This window comes from Oncorhynchus keta, chromosome 26, assembly GCF_023373465.1.
Source record: "Oncorhynchus keta strain PuntledgeMale-10-30-2019 chromosome 26, Oket_V2, whole genome shotgun sequence".
NCBI lineage: Eukaryota > Metazoa > Chordata > Actinopteri > Salmoniformes > Salmonidae > Oncorhynchus > Oncorhynchus keta.
The window spans coordinates 7,020,401-7,035,785 of NC_068446.1; the positions used below are offsets into that span (position 1 = coordinate 7,020,401).

General features: G+C 40.4%; 1 protein-coding gene across 2 annotated transcripts in view; it reads left to right on the forward strand.

Annotated features, from left to right (window-relative positions):
- The first annotated feature begins 586 nt into the window (after window positions 1-586).
- LOC118358628 (phosphatidylinositol 3-kinase regulatory subunit gamma) overlaps window positions 587-15,385 on the forward strand; it is a 280,295-nt gene continuing 265,496 nt past the window's right edge. The window contains exons 1-3 of one of the 2 annotated variants that reach the window (XM_052480125.1): window positions 587-850; window positions 1,142-1,233; window positions 1,355-1,944. In XM_052480125.1, the coding sequence (XP_052336085.1) occupies window positions 1,584-1,944 (361 nt within the window). In that variant the 5' untranslated portion in view covers window positions 587-850; window positions 1,142-1,233; window positions 1,355-1,583. The remainder of the gene's footprint in view (window positions 851-1,141; window positions 1,234-1,354; window positions 1,945-15,385) is intronic. The other variant, XM_052480126.1, reaches the window with a different exon arrangement.

Genomic DNA, 15,385 nt, shown 5'->3' on the forward strand with positions numbered 1-15,385 from the left:
TCCTTCAGTTTGATCTGATGATTTGATAAATTCGTCTATCAGTGGGCTGACATGTAACTAGTGCCTGCTGCCTGTTGCTGACATTGTATAAAACTTTCTTCCACACAAATTATGTTCACAAATAAACTACACAGAAAATGTGCACCCATGACGGTCGCAGTTTACCCCTGGCAATGGAACGGTTAGATAACGGTCCTGGTGGGGAGAAATTAGGATAGCAGCACTGCTGCCATACCGTCCGCAATATCATCATTATTTTCCCTCTAAATGCAATTCGTGTGAGATTTATATATTTTTTTCAAGAGTTGCGCAGTTCAGGTAAAACAAGTGTTAAATAATGTATTATCATTCTGACGGAGCTCCATGAAATACTATCCTCGCCTAGCTGCTTACACTGACAGCCCGTCTCGATTTGAACCCTCTACTCATTGCGCACATGAGTAGACTACAACAGTAACGGTAAAAAAAGAAGAAAAAATAGGGTTTCTATTATGAGCAGTAAACCAGGTCATGTAGCATATTGTCTACTGCAGTAGTGTACATTCTCTACTGGAATAATTTGCAGACGCCGGGGGTGTGGTCTCTGACATCAACACGCGCTGCTCTACTCCCTAGGTCTGGCTCGAGGTCTGGACCAGGCGAGCGTCATTATATCGGACCATATGGACGTCTGCTTTTATATCCTGTATTTTAATAAACAAGTCGCACAAATTGGATAACGAATAGAAGGCACGGATAGAAGGCAAGAGCATCGAAAGAGAGGCAAGTTTGTTCTGCATTTTCGCAGAGTAGGCAACCACTCGAGTTTCAGCATGCTGCTCTGAAGTTCCCATTCGCCAAGTCTCGTTTTGTAAGTGATATGTTTCCATGCCTTCATTTTATATTGTAAAATGAAATGTAATGTACAATATTAGCCAGATACTATGGAACCCATATATTTAAAAAATGTTCGATTTTTCTTATATCTGTAGGCCTGCATTCTGTATTAGTTTAACTATAAATCATCCTTCTATTGCTTCCTACAATAGTGATTCAAATAATGACATAATGACAATAGTACTACATGTTTGATCATTATATCAACATATTTCATGTCATAATAATGAGTCTAATGATTATGTAACTTTAATGACGTTTCCAGGTAGGGCTGGCTGGGAGAGAGAGGGCTGTCTGAGAGTATGCTGGACTGGATGCCTCGGCCTGTCAGCTCTGCAGTGGATTCATATGATTCAGGTACAGGAGGGAGCCAGATTCCCGTGTTGTGTGTTCATCGTGCTGACACCATTAGACAGACAAGCGGGGTGGAGCTTTAGAGGTGGACCTAACCAAGGACAACTGTCTGGTTTCTTCTCAGTGCATGGTGCAGTTTCTCACCTGATGCTGAAGGGATCCTTCCAATGTTGACTCTTTGATCTTCCCTTCAACCCAAGGGCTTCTAAATGACTAGACTACAGAGGGGAGTGCTTAAGTATTAGGCCTCGCTGAGGCATTGGATTGAAGTTTGCAAAGTAAAAACAGCAGACGTGAGTGAGTGGCACAGGAGATCTCAGTTGGAGCCTGCCTGAAAACCCATCTATGAGCCTATGACTGTGGCCATGACAGCCTCCGACAGCAGCTTCCAGTACCGTGCGCTCTTTGAGTACAAACGGGAACGTGGTGATGACATCAGCCTCCAGCCGGGGGACGTCCTGACGGTCCTGAAAGCCTCCCTAAAGGACTACCAGGAAGGGGATGAGCGCAGCCCCAAGGGATGGCTGCACGGCACCAACGAGCGGACCAAGGAGAAGGGCGACTTTCCTGGGACGTTTGTGGAGTATGCAGGGGTGGTGAGGCAGGTGCTGCCTGTGGTCAAGCCCTGGCCCAGGCCCGTACCCCCAACCCCTGGGGGAACACAGAGCAGTGTCGGGCCCGGGCCCCAGCCTCCAGGGGCCACTGCAGCAGGAGGTGAGTGTTGGGACTGGGGCTAGGGCATGCCAAGACCACTTCATTCAGAAACATGGAGACTGGTAAATGTTTGAGCTATCTGTTATGAACTGTTAAATGCAATTTAATGGTGCTTTGCTTTACTGTTGGTCAGGTAATCTATTGCGCTAGGGTTTTATTCTGATGCTGGACCAGAGGTGTACAGGGTCATTCCATTTGATTTCAATCACTTTTTGAACGCACCACTTTTGATTTGAACATAGCTTTCCATACAGATTTTCCCACGGTAGAAGTGGTCAGAAAGCATCTTTTTGTTGTTGGAGGTGCTCAAAGTTGACCCGTTTTGCATACCCAATCATAACATGAGACATCCATGTCTTCATCACTGGAAAAGATTAAAGGTTGAGTTTGACATCATGAAAAAGCTTACAAACAGGGTTGTCAAACTATTCAATCATTTCTTGATTATTATCATTTTACTTAACTCTAACGTCAATTATAAAAAAAACGTGTAGAGTCCAGCGTTTTATTGTGTGTGCATATGCTGTTGGTTAAACCCTCATTTACATAATCTGAAGTGTATGTGTTGTGCCCACCATCAATTGAGACACAGCAGGGTCGTTCCATATGATTTCAATCACTTTCTGACCCCTTTTGATTTGAACAAAATCTTCCATACATGTTTGCCCATGGTAGAAGTGGTCAGACAGTGACTTTTTGGACCTTAGTACCAAAACATTCAGGAGATAGAGGTGCATAAAGTTGACCCATTTTGCAAGAAGTCATTTCCATGTAAAAGAACCCATGAGCACCAACATGTGAAGTCTATAGGAGTATATCACATTTTGTGTCAAATGAAAGCTAACAACCTACATTTTTGAGAAATTAAGGCATATATATATTTTATTTTTTAACCATTTTACATCCTAGAAATTACAAATAAGCAAAAGCTTTGATTTCTGGTCATGGGCAATTCCACATTAACAGAACTACGCTTTGACTCAGTTATTTTTTTTACATTAAATGTATGCCAAACACTAACCATTGGTTTCAAAGTTTAACAAATCATACAACTCAAAGCACAAGGACTGCTTTTAACAATTTCCACAGGACATTTTTACAAAAACTGCAGAAACAAACTTTGGTAACGGAATAACTGTAAAATCTCTCAGGTTTTTAAGTGACCATTTTGTCTGCAGAAATAATGGGGTGTTAGCTATGAGATGGAACTTGAGTTTGAAAATATCTATTTTGGTTATTGAACTACAGTAAATGAAGTGGATTTACACCAGGTAACATAATAACGGTGATGGAATTACATCATGGGTCTCTGATCTGTCCTGATCTCTACTCACTGTATACTACTGTATTGTACTGTACTCTACTGTGCTCTACTCACTGTACTGTGGTATCCAAACGTGTGAAACGTATGTCTATGATAAGTTCAGATTTGGTCCAATCTGGTCCGTCTGTGGATGTTAATAACATCAAGGCCAGAGTGGACTGACCAACTTTCCAATGTCTATCGATTTCCGGTGTCAGTCGGTCGGTGCTAAGTATGTGAGGCTGCTGACTACAGTACATTACTAGAGAGGGGGCTTATGGGTAGGTGTCAATAAGAGCTGGTAGAGGTGACATAAACTGGAGAGTGAGAGAGAGAGGGAGAGAGAGGAGGAGGGGTCGCTGAACATAACAGTATGCCAGTGGAAGTACTGTAGCAGGTGACCCAATTGGGGTTTGTGACCATTATGATTGTCCACTGTAGCCAATTCAGTTGCAGTATTTCCATTACAGATTTGTTTGGTACGAGTTGTAATCACTTAGGGGGTCCTTCTGTAGCTCAGTTGGTAGAGCATGGCGCTTGTAACGCCAGGGTAGTGGGTTCATTTCCCAGGACCACCCATACGTAGAATGTATGCACACATGACTGTAAGTCGCTTTGGATAAAAGATCTGCTAAATGGCATATATACTTAATAATTCATGAACAAAATTGATATCAGAAAAATCACTACAACTAATTGGTAGGTTACTTCTGTGAACTGTCATAATCCTCCCTCATGAGGGAGAGAAATTAGAAAATATATTAAAGATACAGTTTGTGGGTTTTTGCTAACGGAAGGCAATATTTCTTAAACTTAGAGAAGGTTAACAATTTCTCCAAAACTAAATATACAGTAAGTGTTGAGATGAATTGGCATGGGTCTTTACATCAACTTTGTGTTATGATTTATTTCTGACACTGACTTTCTCTGGTAGATGTTTTCTAAGACCCCTTTTCCATCTGTTTATCCAGAAATTAAAACCTTTACTTTTGCCTAATTTTTAAGGAAAATGGTTGAAAAATATATCTGACTGTTCCCTTTTCAAATATACACTCTTGATATGCTTCTATATATGAACCTCATATGTTGGTGCTCATGTTCCCTTTTCAATGGAAATGCCCTCACAGAGATGGAATAGGGAGTTCAAAATCCAATCAAATTTTATTGGTCACATACACATGGTTAGCAGATGTTATGCGAGTGTAGAAAAATGCTTGTGAGACCTACTAGCAAAAGTCTTACGCTATTAGAAATACATTAAAAACATTTTTTAAAGGTAACCTTTATTTAACTAGGCAAGTCAGTTAAAAACAGATTCTTATTTACAATGACAGCCTACCCCCGGCCAAACCCAGGTGACACTGGGTCAATTGTTCAAGAAATACTATTATTATATCTTTAAGATATTTTCCAGTTTCTTTCCCTCATGAGGTGGGAGGATTATGAAAGTTAAATTATATATATATATATATATATATATATATATATTTTTTTTAATTAACTATTAAGTTATAAAAACACATCACTCTGTTACTAAATCACAGTTGCAGTAGAGTACAGTAGAGTACAATACAGTACAGTAAAGAAAAGTACAGTAGAGTATAGTTCAGTATGGTAGAGTTCAGTCCAGTAGAACACACGAGAGTACAGAATAATGTAGTATAATCTACTGTACTGAATTTAGCTAGACGATTTTAATGGGCTAAAGTGATGCTCCATTAGCTGTTACAGGATAGGTACTGTTTGGTGTAGCACAGAGAATTTTCGACCAAATACAGTTGAAGTTGGAAGTTTACATACACCTTAGTCAAATACTTTTAAATGTTAATTTTCACATTTACTGATATTTAATCGAAGTAAAAATTCCCTGTTTTAGGTCAGTTAGGATCACCACTTTATTTTAAGAATGTGAAATGTCAGAAATGTGAAATGTCAGAATAATAGTAGAATAATAGCCTTTATTTCTTTCATCACATTCCCAATGGGTCAGAAGTTTACATACACTCAATTAGTATTTGGTATCGTTGCCTTTAAATTGTTTAAATTGGTTCAAATGTTTGGGGTAGCCTTCCACAAGCTTCCCACAATAAGTTGGGTGAATTTTGGCCCATTTCTCCTGACAGATCTGGTGTAACTGAGTCAGGTTTGTTGGCCTCTTTGCTCGCACACACTTTTTCAGTTCTGCCCACAAAGTTTCTATGGGATTGAGGTCAGGGCTTTGTGATGGCAACTCCAATACCTCGACTTTGTTGTCCTTGAGCTATTTTGCCAAAACTTTGGAAGTATGCTTGGGGTCATTGTCCATTTGGAAGACCCATTTGCGACCAAACTTTAACTTCCTGACTGATGTCTTGAGATGTTGCTTCAATATATCCACATAAATTTCCTTCCTCATGAAGCCATCTATTTTGTGAAGTGCATCAGTCCCTCCTGCAGCAAAGCACCCCCACAACTGCCCCGTTCTTCATGGTTGGGATGGTGTTCTTTGGCTTGCAAGCCTCCCCCTCTTTCCTCCAAACATAATGATGGTCATTATGTCCTAACAGTTCTATTTTTGTTTCATCAGACCAGAGGACATTTCTCCAAAAAGTGCGATCTTTCTCCCCATGTGTAGTTGCAAACCGTAGTCTGGCTTTTTTTTTTTGCGGTTTATGAGCAGTGGCTTCTTCCTTGCTGAGCGTCCTTTCAGGTTATGTCGATATAGGACTTGTTTTACTGTGGATATAGATACTTTTGTACCTGTTTCTCCAGCATCTTCACAAGGTCCTTTGCTGTTGTTCGTGTATTGATTTGCAATTGACCAAAATACATTCATCTCTAGGAGACAGTGTGGTCCCATGGTGTTAATACTTGCGTACTATTGTTTGTATAGATGAACGTGGTACTTGCAGCCGTTTGAAAATTGCTCCCAAAGATGAACCAGACTTGTCTACAATTTTTTTTCTGAGGACTTGGCTGATTTCAAGCATGATGTCAAGCAAAGAGGCACTGAGTTTGAAGGTCATGAAATACATCCACAGGTACACCTCCAATTGACTCAAATGATGTCAATTAGCCTATCAGAAGCTTTGAAAGCCATGACATCATTTTCTAGAATTTTCCAAGCTGTTTAAAGTCACAGTCAACTTAGTGTATGCGAACTTCTGACCCACTGGAATTGTGATGCAGTGAGTTATAAGTTAAATAATCTGTCTGTAAACAATTGTTGGAAAAATTACTTGTAGATGTCCTAACTGACTTGCCAAAACTATAGTTTGTTAACAAGAAATTTGTGGAGTGGTTGAAAAACGAGTTTTAATGACTCCATCCTAAGTGTATGTAAACTTCCGACTTCAACTGTGTGTATGGAAAGTGTAGTTCAAATCAAAAGGGGTGCTGTGAAAATGCGATTGAAATCAATTGGAACGTCCCTGTTATCATATGAGTCACCATGGACCAAAGTGCGAATTGGGCTTCCGGGTATTTCTGCACTTCCACCAGACCAGAGTCCTGAGAAGTGAACATGTTGTGACACAGCCTCTGTGTGCTCCGATATGTTCCAATGTGCTCCAGAGGTCTGCCTCAAAGTTGCTATCCTGCATTAGCGTAATTGTGTCGCAATGTTTCTCTCACTGAAGTAGTCACTAATCAAACTCAGGTGTTGCTTCTGCTGAAATGAATATACAGTAGCATTTGTGTTTGCGAAGATGATGGGTATGTGTTTTTGGGAAAAATTAGGTATACGTGTGTGCGTGTGTTTGTGTGTGTGTGTTTGTGTGTGCGCTTGTCTGAGTGTGAATGTGTGTCTGAGTATACGTGTCATGACTCGCAGGCAGCTGGATTTGTTTGGATGTTTTATTCAGGATCCAGATGAGCAAACGCAACACTCTTCCCAAAGAGGACAAGCTCTGGTCTAACTGTATCCTGACTCCGTGTGAGCAAGCAAACGCAACGCTTATCTTCTATTTGGCAGGCTTTGATTAAGGTTTTTACAGGGCTGGGGAGCTCTGTTTTAGCTCTGTGTGTTTGGCCTGTTAGGATTGCTGTAGTGTAGTGTGGTGTTGTGTGGTGTGGGCTCGTGCAGTGTAGTGTAATCTCCCGAGGGCAGATTCTGCGTGTAGACCAAAGAATCTGCCTGGACTGAATGGGATGCGTGAGAAATCGAGCTGCAGTAGTTTTGGTCTTTGGGCTTTTGTCACTTGTTTTATTATCTGATCAGGCAGTCTCATTGTTCAAACACTACCTGTCAGATAGAACTCAGTGTGCCCAGTTTGATGGCAATTCGTCTGATATGTTAACTGTCCAGAAGGGGGTGCCACATGGCTCTGTTCTTGGACCACTGCTGTTTACTATCTATATTAATAATGTTGGTAGAAATGTGCTGATGACACAGTTACTTATTAAAGGCCTGTGAAGAACTCCAGTCTGCTTTTACTCTTGTCCAGACTCAGCTCTGTCAGCTGAAGTTGCTTTTAAATGCTGAAAAGATAAATGGTTGATGGTTTTCCTGAAATCTAAGATAAAACCTCACTCTTCCACGTATAGTCACTATGCCGTACAAGCAAATAGAATGAGTAGAAACTTACAAGTACTTGGGTTTCTTGGTAGATGAGTGTCTCATCTTTAAATCCCACATCGAAGGTCTTATGAAAAAGCTTAGGCTCAAATTTTCCTAATAAGTCATGTTTTTCTTTTGAAGCAAGAAAGAGGCATGTTTATGCTACTTTTGTGCCTGGAATTGATTATGGTGATATCTTGTACATGTATGCCCCTGTGGCGCATTACGTATGCTGGACACTGTGTACTATGGGGCGCAGATGTTTGCTGGAGGAACACGGAGGGCTTAGTTTGCAGAGGGAGTCGTAGTTCCCAAACAACACTTCTATCGCTGTTTACGTTTCCATTAACTTGTCCAGTGATTTTTGTTGACATTTAGAAAGTGTTCATAGAAAATAGATGCGACAATTGCCTGCTAGAGTGTGTTTCCATTGAACTGATAAAAACAGCTGGATGTAATGACATCACACCAAAACCTGTCGTATAAAAATGGTGTTTCCATTATCTATATAGGCAAATTGCGCATTCATAAATTAGCAATAGCCTGTATACCCTCCAAACTATGTGTTTCTTGTCTCAGGAAGCCCGCAAAAGCCAGCATGGATAGAATGCAAGAATTTACTAATATTTTCTAATAATTATCATGAGTTAACATATTGCCACGGTCCGTGCTACGGTGAAACTTCCTGTAGATCTGAAGTATCTGAATGGTGAAACTTGCTGTAGATCTGAAGTATCTGAATGGTGAAACTTGCTGTAGATCTGAAGTATCTGAATGGTGAAACTTGCTGTAGATCTGAAGTATCTGAATGGTGAAACTTGCTGTAGATCTGAAGTATCTGAATGGTGAAACTTGCTGTAGATCTGAAGTATCTGAATGGTGAAACTTGCTGTAGATCTGAAGTATCTGAATGGTGAAACTTGCTGTAGATCTGAAGTATCTGAATGGTGAAACTTGCTGTAGATCTGAAGTATCTGAATGGTGAAACTTGCTGTAGATCTGAAGTATCTGAACGGTGAAACTTGCTGTAGATCTGAAGTATCTGAATGGTGAAACGTGCTGTAGATCTGAAGTATCTGAATGGTGAAACTTGCACCCAGCCAGCTAGAAAAGCAAGGCGAAGCAATTCAGGCATGAAAAATAGATTTAGCATGCAGTAGGCATTTCAAAATAAAAGTTAAGTGGAGCTTTATAGTTAGTTGATGACATAACGTGCCCCGCATACTTTCAAAATGATTAATCAATCATGATTTATAAAAAAACAAACACAATAATTTGTTGCAATAAAGAAAGTTTGAAATCTAGCCCTGTCAAATACATAGAAATGTTTCCATTACACTTCGCAATGTTGTTGTTTTTTGCAACATTGCTTTGTAGAATAAACCTGGGTCAGTGAAACCTGCGTAGTGTTGACAAGCAGGCATAAGAGGGCTCACAAATCTGAAGTGTACGGTACAGTACAGTACTTGGTGTTCCAAAACATTCTCCCTTCCTCCGATGTGCTTGGGGGGGAGAGAAGTGGAATAAGAATGGATTAAGTTCTAGAGTCCCGGTGGTGAGGCACATTCTTTGATGGAATTATGGGGTGCTCAACGAATTACAGATAACAAGATTAGTGGTCTCTGAATTATTAATTTCACGACCCGCGTTCCTTCACTCATTCTCCCTGTTTCCTTCTTGAACATACAAAACCAGCCAATTCCCACACCTCCAGTCACAGTCAATTAAAATCAGGTGAATATAACAACGATAACAACCGTGTGTTTTGTGAAACTGAAACTGATATGCTGAGATAGCCGTTAGCAAAGTCCTCCTATCTATCTCACCAGTGCATGCTAGAGTTTGACAACTAGCCACCCCATTTGGGTGTTGTACAGTACCAGTCAAAAGTTGGACACACCTACTCATTCCAGGGTTTTTCTTTATTTTTACTATTTTCTACATTGTAGAATAATAGTGAAGACATCAACACTATGAAATAACACATGTAGAATCATGTAGAAACCAAAAAAGTTAAACAAATCAAAGTAGGTGTTATATTTGAGATTCTTCAAAGTAGCGAACCCTTTGCCCTGATGACAGCTTTGCACACTCTTGGCATTCTCTCAACCAGCTTCAGGAGGTAGTCACCTGGAATGCATTTCAATTAACCTTGTTAAAAGTTCATTTGTGGAATTTCTTTCCTTCATGCATTTGAGCCAATTAGTTGTGTTGTGACAAGGTAGGGGGGGTATACAGAAGATGGCCCTATTTGGTAAAAGACCAAGTCCATATTATGGCAAGAACAGCACAAATAAGCAAAGAGAAACGACAGTCGATCAATACTTTAAGACATGAAGGACAGTCAATCCGAAAAATGTAAAGAACTTTGAAAGTTTCTTCAAGTGCAGTCACAAAAACCTTCAAGCACTATGATGAAACTGGCTCTCATGAGGACCGCCACAGGAAAGGAAGACTTACGTCTGCTGCAGATGATAAGGTCATTAGCATTATCAGCCTCAGAAATTACAGTTCAAATAAATGCTTCACAAAGTAACAGACACATCTCAACATCAACTGTTCAGAGGAGACTGCGTGAATCAGGCCTTCATAGTCGAATTGCTGCAAAGAAACCACGACCAAATTACACCAATAACAAGAAGAGACTTGCTTGACTTGAACAAGCAGTGGAAATTACACCATTGGAAATCAGTCCTATGGTCTGATGTGTCCAAATTTGAGATTTTTGGTTCCAACCGCCATGTCAGAGTAGGTGAACGGATGATCTCTGCATGTTTGGTTCCCCCCGTGAAGCATGGAGGAGGTATGCTGGTGTGGGGGTGCTTTACTGGTGACACTGTCAGTGATTTATTTAGAATTCAAGGTAAACTTAACCAGCATGGCTACCACAGAATTCTTTATTTATTTATTTATTACCCCTTTTTCTCCCCCATTTCGTGGTATCCAATTGGTAGTTACAGTCTTGTCTCATCGCTGCAACTCCCGTACGGACACGGGAGAGGCGAAAGTCGAGAGCCGTGCGTCCTCCGAAACACAACCCAACCCAACCAAGCCGCACTGCTTCTTGACACAATTTCCACTTAACCCGGAAGCCAGCCACACCAATGTGTCAGAGAAAACATTGTACAGCGAGCAACCGTGTCAGCGGTTGCCCTAGACCACTGCGCCACTCGCGACTCCCCTGCTACCACAGCATTCTGCAGTGATACAACATCCCCTGGTTTGTGCTTAGTGGGACTATCATTTGTTTTTCAACCGGACAAATACCCAAGCCGTGTAAGGGCTATTTAACCAAGGAGGATAGTGATGGAGTGCTGCATAAGATGACCTGGCCACCACAATCACCCAACCTCAACACAATTGAGATGTTTTGGGATGAGTTGAAACCCAAAGTGAAGGAAAAGCAACCAACAAGTCCTTCAAGACTGTTGGAAAAGCATTCCTCATGAAGCTGGTTGAGAGAATGCCAAGAGTGATGCAAAGCTGTCATCAAGACAAAGGCTGGCTACTTCGAAGAATCTCAAATATAACATCTATTTTGATTTGTTGAACACTTTTTTGGTTAATACATGATTCCATATGTGTTATTTCATATATTTGATGTCTTCACTATTATTCAACAATGTAGAAAATAGCAAAAATAAAGAAAAAAACCTTGAATGAGTAGGTGTGTCCAAACTTTTGACTAGTACTGTAAGTTAGTATGTTCGCTAGCAAGATAAATACAATCACTGCACTGCAATTATGACAGTGGTTGATGAATCCCCGTTGGCTGTATGATCATTACTTGCAGGTGTAGAGGAGAGGAGGAGGAGGAGAGGCGCCAGGCAAACTAATCAGGGTTCATTGTGAAGGTAATGAGCGAAGCATATACCACACACTGCCTGCTGGAGATAAGCACACTCAGACACAGAGAGATCTGCATATAAAGGGATGTTTCATTTGAAGTTGATGTAGGAAGCTGTTAGACAGGAACCAGACTGACCCATGAACCAGTAACTTCCACCTGTTAACCTGAGAATCTTTATGAGGTGTGTTCTTTGTCTTTGTGTGCGTGTGTGGGTGTGTCTTGTTCTCTATATAACTTTAATCTTCAGATATTTTTGAGTTAACCTGGAATGAGGTCTGGCCACACAGGCAGAACACCCCATTACCTTCTGGTGCACTTAAATATTCCCCTGACACACACACACACACACACACCACACACACAAAACATACCTCACTGTCTAAAGCAGCGGTTCCCAACATTTTCCGTTCCGAGGACCCCCAAACCACCGTCAAAAGCTCTTGAATTTTTAGCATAAAATATCTTGGTGGACAGATTTAGAGTCCGTTTTATCAGTAAATGTAATAGTTGAAATGCCTATTATTATACACGATATTAGGACCACCACCTCCAGGAGTCTTCTTTAACATAAAATATCTTGCCGGTCACATTTAGTCAATTTTAGCAGTAAATGCAACAAATTCTTCTTCTTCTTCTAATTGTTATAAACCATTTGCATTGTTAGTAATAGTAATGTAAAATAGCTTATAATACCATTAATATTTCCACTTGTTATTTTTGTAGAACATTTTTATAAAAAGGATAATGTAATAACAAAACATTTTTGGGGGAATATACAGTGACTTCAGAAAGTTTTCAAGCCCTTGGACTTTTTCCACATTTTGTTATGTTATAAAATGGATTCAAATGGATTTAATTGAAATATTTTGTCAATGATCTACACAAAATACTCTAATGTCAAAGTGGAAGAAAAATTCAAAATGTTTGCAAAAAATATATTACAAATATAACACCAATATACTATATCTTAATTACATAAGTATTCCCCCTTAGTCAATACATGTTATGATCACCTTTGGCAGGGATTCTAGCTGGGAGTCTTTCTGGGTAAGTCTCTAAGAGCTTTGCACACCTGGGGTTGTACAATATTTGCACATTATTAATTTTCTACATTTTTTTTTATTCTTCAAGCTCTGTCAAGTTGGTTGTTGATCATTGCTAGCCATCCATTTTCAAAACTTTCCATAGATTTTCAAGACGATTTAAGTCAAAATTTTAACGAGGCCACTCAGGAACATTCAGTGTCATCTTGGTAAGCAACTCCAATGTATATTTGTATTGTATATTGTTTTAGGTTATTGTCCTGCTGAAACATGAATTTGTCTATTTGTGTCTGTTGGAAAGCAGACTGAACCAGGGTTTCCTCTAGGATTTTGCCTGTGGTAAGCTCTATTCCGTTTATTTTTATCCCAAAAAACTCCCTAGTCTTTGCCAATGACAAGCATACCCATAACATGATGTAGCCACCACCATGGATTTGTCCCACAACATAACGCTTTGTATTCAGGATATACAGTTAATTTCGTTGCAGTTTTACTTTTTTTGCAGTTTTACTTTAGTGCCTTATTGCAAACATTGCATGTTTTGGAATATTTTGTATTCTGTACAGGCTTCCTTATTTTCATTCTGTCAATTAGTTTAGTATTGTGGAGTATTACAATGTTGTTGATCCATCCTCAGTTTTTTCCTGTCACAGCCATCAAACTGTAATTGTTTTAAAGTCACCATTGGCCTCATGGTAAAATCCCTGAGCGGTTTCCTTCCTATCCAGCCACTGATTTAGGAAGGACACCTGTATCTTTGTAGTGATTGGGTGTATTGATACACCATCTAAAGGGTCATTAATAACTTCACCATGCACAAAGGTATATTAAATGTCTGGGATCGGCACCAATTAGCATCTCTTAACAAACTATTGCCACATAGTCTATTCACAGGAGTCACATCAGATAGTGTGGCTCGGCCTCCTGGGTGGCGCAGTGGTTAAGGGCGCTGTACTGCAGCACCTGCTGTGCCACCAGAGACTTTGGGTTTGCACCCAGGCTCTGTTGTAACCGGCCGTGACCGGGAGGTCCGTGGTGCGACGCACAATTGGCCTAGTGTCGTCCGGGTTAGGGAGGGCTTGGCCGGTAGGGATATCCTTGTCTCATCGCGCACCAGCGACTCCTGTGGTGGGCCGGGATCAGTGCGCGCTAACCAAGGTTGCCAGGTGCATGGTGTTTCCTCCGACACATTGGTGTGGCTGGCTTCTGGGTTGGATGCGCGCTGTGTTAAGAAGCAGTGCGGCTTGGTTGGGTTGTGTATCGGAGGACGCATGACTTTCAACCTTCGTCTCTCCCGAGCCCGTACGGGAGTTGTAGCGATAAGACAAGATAGTAGCTATTAACATACCACGAAAAAGGGGTAAAATTTTAAAAAATTAAATAAAAAAAAGATAGTGTGGCTCAGAATTAAAAGGATATATAACATCACCATTACTATTTTCAGTGTCATCATGGATAAGGTATTTTACTTTAAAATATGACATACAGACTACTCTACATACAAATAAAAAGTATTTCAGAGAAATGAATGGAGAATGAATTCCCAATAATGTCTGAAATGCTGTGACTCATATTGTAAAAAAATGATATAGGTATGTACTTGTTATGATGACCATTGCAATATCACCATATTTACACAATCATCTTTGGAGCCATAGAAAAACACTGGGCAGATCCACAGGCTTTCCAAACAACAACGACAATAGCAAAGGCAATATGTTAATGTGCCCAATCTCTGTAGTATTAGAGGTTTATTTGTGTAGCTTTAGGTTTTTCACTTCGGTTTTGAAAGCCCATTACCAGGGCCAGGGGTTGTGTGTTAAAGTGATGAATAGTGCTGCAGTCCAATTGGGAGATCAGGTAATACACATCTACATGGCTGTTCCAAATAATGTGCCAAACAGGCATGAATAAAAAAAAAGGATAACTAGGGCTACAGCCCAGGCAGAGATCCTCCTCAGAGACGAGCTGGGAATGAAGACTATTATTATAGTGGTGTTCCAGTGTTCTATTCCTGTTTGGTTACATCTACTGGGTTCATGTATAGATCATTATCAATAAAATGTGAAAATATTTGTCACAGCTGTCCCTTGCCGTCCAGAATCTCCTCCCATGTCCAGGAGTCCTGAGATGGCTGCTGCTGCCCGTTACCACGCTGCTCGGTCCTTTGGTGGTGGGTGATTCTGTAACGGCTGTCTCCTTCTGACGAGAAGGAGTAGTAAGGATCGGAGGACCAAAGCGCAGCGTGATGTGAATACATACTTTTAATGTAAGACGAAATAACACGAAGTACACTAAACAAACAAAATAACAACACAAATGTGACCGCTATCAACACTGCGTGCAAACATGCCACATCCATTAGACATAGATAATCACCCACGAAATACTCAGGAAATATGGCTGCCTAAATATGGTTCCCAATCAGAGACAACAACAATAAACAGCTGACTCTAATTGAAAACCAATCTAGGCAACCATAGACATACAAAACCCCTAGACTGGTCACAACCCCATAAACATACAAAAGCCCTAGACAGGTTAAAAACATATAATCACCCATGTCACACCCTGACCTAACCAAAATAATAAAGAAAACAAATATTGGACATTTGTAATTCTGACTATGCTCTTCGAGGAGGTGATGATATTACAACCAAATAGTTCTAACAGTTATTTAACGATCCCTTGTAAACGGCACGCAGTTG